Source organism: Scyliorhinus torazame, chromosome 19 (genome assembly GCF_047496885.1).
Source record: "Scyliorhinus torazame isolate Kashiwa2021f chromosome 19, sScyTor2.1, whole genome shotgun sequence".
Classification (NCBI taxonomy): domain Eukaryota; kingdom Metazoa; phylum Chordata; class Chondrichthyes; order Carcharhiniformes; family Scyliorhinidae; genus Scyliorhinus; species Scyliorhinus torazame.
The window spans coordinates 2,048,146-2,055,817 of NC_092725.1; the positions used below are offsets into that span (position 1 = coordinate 2,048,146).

Sequence of the window (7,672 nt, forward strand, 5' to 3'; positions counted from 1 at the left end):
CCCAGGGGCACTGACTCTCCCCGGGGTACGGGCCCCCCCCCCCTCCCCAGGGACACTGACTCTCCCCGGGGTACTGGTCTCCCCCCCCCTCCCCAGGGACACTGACTCTCCCCGGGGTACGGGCCCCCCCCCCCCTCCCCAGGGACACTGACTCTCCCCGGGGTACGGGCCCCCCCCCCCCTCCCCAGGGACACTGACTCTCCCCTGGGTACGGGTCCCCCCCCCCCCCCAGGGGCACCGACTCTCCCCGGGGTACAGGTATTCCCCAGGGGCACCGACTCTCCCCGGGGTATGGGCCCCCCCCCCTCCCCAGGGACACTGACTCTCCCCGGGGTACTGGTCTCCCCCACGGGCACTGACTCTCCCCGGGGTACGGGTCCCTGGGCACTGATCCGCTGGGTACTGTCAATATTCCCGATCCTCAGGCCCGTGTGTTGAGGGATCGTCACAAACGACCGAAAAGTTCCCGAACGAGTTGGTGAAATGTTCACTTTTCAGAACAAAAAGAATGAGAAAAAGATAGCCAAATACATGAGAACAAAAAGAATGGAAAAGGATCAGGAGTGGCCCATTCAGCCCCTCTCCAGCCTGTTACACAGGAACAGGAGGAGGCCCCATTCAGCCCCTCTCCAGCCTGTTACACAGGAACAGGAGGTGGCCCATTCAGCCCCTCTCCAGCCTGTTACACAGGAACAGGAGGAGGCCCCATTCAGCCCCTCTCCAGCCTCTTACACAGGAACAGGAGGAGGCCCCATTCAGCCCCTCTCCCTGTTACACAGGAACAGGAGGTCCATTCAGCCCCTCTCCAGCCTGTTACACAGGAACAGGAGGAGGCCCATTCAGCCCCTCTCCAGCCTCTTACACAGGAACAGGAGGAGACCCATTCAGCCCCTCTCCAGCCTGTTACACAGGAACAGGAGGTGGCCCATTCAGCCCCTCTCCAGCCTGTTACACAGGAACAGGAGGAGGCCCATTCAGCCCCTCTCCAGCCTCTTACACAGGAACAGGAGGAGGCCCCATTCAGCCCCTCTCCCTGTTACACAGGAACAGGAGCCCCATTCAGCCCCTCTCCAGCCTGTTACACAGGAACAGGAGGAGGCCCATTCAGCACCTCTCCAGCCTGTTACACAGGAACAGGAGGCCCATTCAGCCCCTCTCCAGCCTGTTACACAGGAACAGGAGGAGGCCCATTCAGCCTCTCTCCAGTCTGTTACCCAGGAACAGGAGGAGGCCCATTCAGCCCCTCTCCAGCCTGTTACACAGGAACAGGAGGAAGCCCATTCAGCCCCTCTCGAGCTAGTTACGGAGCAGAGGTTAAAAGTTGTTGTACAGGAAGCAGATCCTGCTCGGCCAAGCCAGGTGAAAACTGGGAGGGTAGCGCGAATGGAGGAAGCAGAGAGCGGGATTGAACTGAAGGGTTTGTGCCTCATAAGGAAGTTTTGACTGAGAATGAGTCTGGTGTCTGTCCCACATGGTTCTCGGCCTCCGGTATCGAGAGCACCGTGTCATCAGGGGGAGGAGGTGGCAGGATGTCGTTTGGCCCTATCTCCACGAGCTGTTGATTATCGAGTTCTGGTACAAGTCCATTAGGCTGAAAAGGAGGGAGGGGGAGCTCTTGCTCAGTGGGTTTTTCGATGGGGGAATTTCCAGAGCTGGGATCAGTGCTGGCGTCTTGGGTCTTTCCTGAAGACTGTGTGCCAACCGCCGTTCCATTGGGCTGCGTAGACAGAAGAGGGTCTTGAGCATCCAAATTGACCTCCTCAAGCAGCACGGAGTTAACACGCGACTTCCTCTTCCCGAAGAAAGTCGAGAGAGGCAGAGACAAGCGTTTGGAGGCCAGGTCCTCCTCTTTCTTCTCCTCTGCCCCTTCTGCCGGCCCCCCGTCCTCTGGAAGGGCCACCGGTCCTGCCCAGGGGTCGTGCAATTTGCCCTTCTTCTTGCACATGGGGGCAAAGGTTTGCGAGTGGCCCCGCTTCCTCCTGGCCACGAACAAGACGATCAATACCACGAGGGTGACCGTGATGATCAGTATGACGATAATGATCACGATTGGGCTGAAGTTCCCACTCGGGGTCGGGGCGACAGAAGCACTGGCCGGCTCGGAGGTGGATGAAGATTCAAAAATAGTGGGTGGGTTGGAGGCGGTTGAAGATTCGGAGATTGAAGATGATTTGGCTGCGGTTGAAGATTCGGAGATTGAAGATGATTTGGCTGCGGTTGAAGATTCGGAGATTGAAGATGATTTGGCTGCGGTTGAAGATTCGGAGATTGAAGATGATTTGGCTGCGGTTGAAGATTCGGAGATTGAAGATAATTTGGCTGCGGTTGAAGATTCGGAGATTGAAGATGATTTGGCTGCGGTTGAAGATTCGGAGATTGAAGATGATTTGGCTGCGGTTGAAGATTCGGAGATTGAAGATGATTTGGCTGCGGTTGTTGACTGAACCAATTGACTGGTTGAGGTGATGGCCGCAGTGTTGGTTGACGAAGAGCTCCATGTTGTGCTGGTCCCTCGCAACATGAGCCCATCGCTGGTCGAAGATTCTGCTCCCTGGCTGGTGGAGATAGTGTACGTGGTTTGGATGGAGCTCCCTGCGTCTGGGGAAGTCTCAGAGGCTGTCCATGACGGTAAACTATTAGAAACCTGCTGTGGGAGAAGACTGGAGCTTCCAGGGGAGAGACTGGAAGAGTGTGTTGAGAACCCGTCGATCACGGACGTGAAAGATTCAGCAGACGAGTCAATGGTGGCTGCCGTTATCTGCGGTTCAGTCACCTGCAGCTCAACAACACCAGCGACCAGTCCAATCAACAGCAGGGTCCAGGGGGGGAGCATGATGGCGCATCAGTAGTCAGCACGCAGGAGGATCAGGTCGCTGCAAAGCTGGCCAATCAACAAATTCCTCCTGAAACTGGGAAGAGAGACAGGGATTAACACAGGCAGCTTTACTGATATACCCCACACCCCTCACTGTAACACTCTGATATACCCCACACCCCTCACTGTAACACTCTGATATACCCCACACCCCTCACTGTAACACTGATATACCCCACACCCCTCACTGTAACACTCTGATATACCCCACACCCCTCACTGTAACACTCTGATATACCCCACACCCCTCACTGTAACACTGATATACCCCACACCCATCACTGTAACACTGATATACCCCACACCCCTCACTGTAACACTGATATACCCCACACCCCTCACTGTAACACTGATATACCCCACACCCCTCACTGTAACACTCTGATATATCCCACACTCCTCACTGTAACACTCTGATATATCCCACACCCCTCACTGTAACACTGATATACCCCACACCCCTCACTGTAACACTGATATACCCCACACCCCTCACTGTAACACTCTGATATATCCCACACCCCTCACTGTAACACTGATATATCCCACACCCCTCACTGTAACACTGATATACCCCACACCCCTCACTGTAACACTGATATACCCCACACCCCTCACTGTAACACTCTGATATACCCCACACCCCTCACTGTAACACTCTGATATATCCCACACTCCTCACTGTAACACTCTGATATATCCCACACCCCTCACTGTAACACTGATATACCCCACACCCCTCACTGTAACACTGATATACCCCACACCCCTCACTGTAACACTCTGAGATACCCCACACCCCTCATTGTAACACTGATATACCCCACACCCCTCACTGTAACACTGATATACCCCACACCCCTCACTGTAACACTCTGATATACCCCACACCCCTCACTGTATGACTGATAAACCCCACACCCCTCACTGTAACACTGATATACCCCACACCCCTCACAGTAACTCTGATATACCCCACACCGCTCACTGTAACTCTGATATACCCCACACCCCTCACTGTAACACTGATATACCCCACACCCCTCACTGTAACACTCTGATATACCCCACACCCCTCACTGTAACACTCTGATATAACCCACACCCCTCACTGTAACACTCTGATATATCCCACACCCCTCACTGTAACACTCTGATATATCCCACACCCCTCACTGTAACACTGAGATACCCCACACCCCTCACTGTAACACTCTGATATACCCCACACCCCTCACTGTAACACTCTGATATATCCCACACCCCTCACTGTAACACTCTGATATACCCCACACCCCTCACTGTAACACTCTGATATACCCCACACCCCTCACTGTAACACTCTGATATACCCCACACCCCTCACTGTAACACTCTGATATACCCCACACCCCTCACTGTAACACTCTGATATACCCCACACCCCTCACTGGAACACTCTGATATATCCCACCCCTCACTGTAACACTGATATACCCCACACCCCTCACTGTAACACTGATATACCCCACACCCCTCACTGTAACACTCTGATATACCCCACACCCCTCACTGTAACACTCTGATATACCCCACACCCCTCACTGTAACACTCTGATATACCCCACACCCCTCACTGTAACACTCTGATATACCCCACACCCCTCACTGTAACACTGATATACCCCACACCCCTCACTGTAACACTCTGATATTCCCACACCCCTCACTGTAACACTGATATACCCCACTCCCCTCACTGTAACTCTCTGATATATCCCACACCCCTCACTGTAACACTCTGATATACCCCACACCCCTCACTGTAACACTCTGATATACCCCACACCCCTCACTGTAACACTCTGATATATCCCACACCCCTCACTGTAACACTCTGATATATCCCACACCCCTCACTGTAACACTCTGATATATCCCACACCCCTCACTGTAACACTCTGATATACCCCACACCCCTCACTGTAACACTCTGATATATCCCACACCTCTCACTGTAACACTCTGATATACCCCACACCCCTCACTGTAACACTCTGATATACCCCACACCCCTCACTTTAACACTCTGATATATCCCACACCCCTCACTGTAACACTCTGATATATCCACACCCCTCACTGTAACACTCTGATATACACCACACCCCTCACTGTAACACTCTGATATACCCCACACCACTCACTGTAACACTGATATACCCCACACCCCTCACTGTAACACTCTGATATACCCCACACCCCTCACTGTAACACTGATATACCCCACACCCCTCACTGTAACACTGATATGTCCCACACCCCTCACTGTAACACTGATATATCCCACACCCCTCACTGTAACACTCTGATATAACCCCAGCCCTCACTGTGACACTCTGATATACCCCACACTCCTCACTGTAACACTGTTATACCCCACACCCCTCACTGTAACACTCTGATATAACCCCAGCCCTCACTGTGACACTCTGATATTCCCACACCCCTCACTGTAACACTCTGATATATCCCACACCCCTCACTGTAACACTGATATATCCCACACCCTTCACTGTAACACTGATATACCCCACACCCCTCACTGTAACACTGATATATCCCACACCCCTCACTGTAACACTGATATACCCCACACCCCTCACTGTAACACTGATATATCCCACACCCCTCACTGTAACACTGATATACCCTACACCACTCACTGTAACACTGATATATCCAACACCCCTCAATGTAACACTCTGATATACCCCACACCCTTCACTGTAACACTCTGATATACCCCACAACCCTGACTGTAACACTCTGATATTCCCACATCCCTCACTGTAACACTGATATATCCCACACCCCTCACTGTAACACTCTGATATACCCCACACCCCTCACTGTAACACTGATATACCCCACACCCTTCATTGTAACACTCTGATATACCTCACACCCCTCACTGTAACAATCTGATATACCCCACACCCCTCACTGTAACACTGATATACCCCACACCCTTCACTGTAACACTCTGATATATGCCACACCCCTCACTGTAACACTGATATCTCCCACACCCTTCACTGTAACACTCTGATATACCCCACACCCTTCACTGTAACAGTCTGATATACCCCACACCCCTCACTGTAACACTCTGATATTCCCACACCCCTCACAGTAACACTGATATACCCCACACCCCTCACTGTAACACTCTGATATATCCCACACCCCTCACTGTAACACTCTGATATATCCCACACCCCTCACTGTAACACTCTGATATACCCCACACCGCTCACCGTGACACTGATATGCCCCACACCCCTCACTGTAACACTCTGATATACCCCACACCCCTCACTGTATCTCTGATATACCCCACACCCCTCACTGTGACACTGATATACCCCACACCCCTCACTGTAACACTCTGATATACCCCACACCAATCACTGTAACACTCTGATATACCCCACACCCCACACTGTAACACTATGAAATACTCCACACCCCTCACTGTAACACTCAGATATACTCCACAACCCTCACTGTAACACTCTGATATATCCCACACCCCTCACTGTAACACTCTGATATAATGCACACCCCTCACTGTAACACTCTGATGTACCGCACACCCCTCACTGTAACACTCTCATATATCCCAAGTCCCTCACTGTCACACTGCTATACACCACACCCCTCACTGTAGCACTGATATAGCCCACACCCCTCACTGTAACACTGATATATCCCACACCCCTCACTGTAACACTGATATATCCCACATCCCTCACTGTAACACTCTGATATATCCCACACCCCTCACTGTAACACTCTGATATACCCCACACCCCTCACTATAACGCTGATATATCCCACACCGCTCACTGTAACACTCTGATATACCCCACACCCCACACTGTAACACTCTGATATATCCCACAACCCTCACTGTAACTCTCTGATATACCCCACACCCCTCACTGTAACAATCTGATATATCCCACACCCCTCACTGTAACACTCTGATATATCCCAAACGCCTCACTTTAACACTCTGATATATCCCACACCCCTCACTGTAACACTGATATACCTCACACCCCTCACTGTAACACTGATATACCCCACACCTCTCACTGTAACGCTCTGATATACTCGACACCCCTCACTGTAACACTCTGATATTCCCACACCCCTCACTGTAACACTAATATATCCCACACCCCTCACTGTAACACTCTGATATACCCCACCCCCCTCACTGTAACACTGATATATCCCACACCCTCACTGTAACACTCTGATATATCCCACACTCCTCACTGTAACACTGTGATATACCCCAGACCCCTCACTGTAACACTCTGATATATCCCACACCCCTCACTGTAACACTCTGATTTACCCCACACCCCTCACTGTAACACTCTGATATACCCCAAACCCCTCACTGTAACACTCTGATATACCCCACACGCCTCATGCTAACACTCTGATATTCCCCACTCCCCTCACTGTAACACTGATATACCCCACACCCCTCACTGTAACACTCTGATGTATCCCACACCCCTCACTGTAACACTGATATACCCCACACCCCTCACTTTAACACTCTGATATACCCCACACCCCTCACTGTAACACTCTGATATACCCCACACCCCTCACTGTAACACTGATATACCCCACACCCCTCACTGTAACACTCCGATATACCCCACCCCCCTCACTGTAACACTGATATACCCCACACCCCTCACTGTAACACTCTGATATACCCCACACCCC

At 51.7% G+C, this 7,672-nt stretch overlaps 1 protein-coding gene across 1 annotated transcript in view; it reads right to left on the bottom strand.

Moving 5' to 3' along the window:
• LOC140396604 (serine/threonine-protein kinase TAO2-like) overlaps window positions 1–1,945 on the bottom strand; it is a 147,608-nt gene extending 145,663 nt beyond the window's left edge. Inside the window, exon 1 of the mRNA XM_072485400.1 lies at window positions 1,472–1,945. Coding sequence (XP_072341501.1) covers window positions 1,472–1,945 — 474 coding nt within the window. The remainder of the gene's footprint in view (window positions 1–1,471) is intronic.
• Between the last annotated feature and the right edge of the window lie 5,727 nt (window positions 1,946–7,672).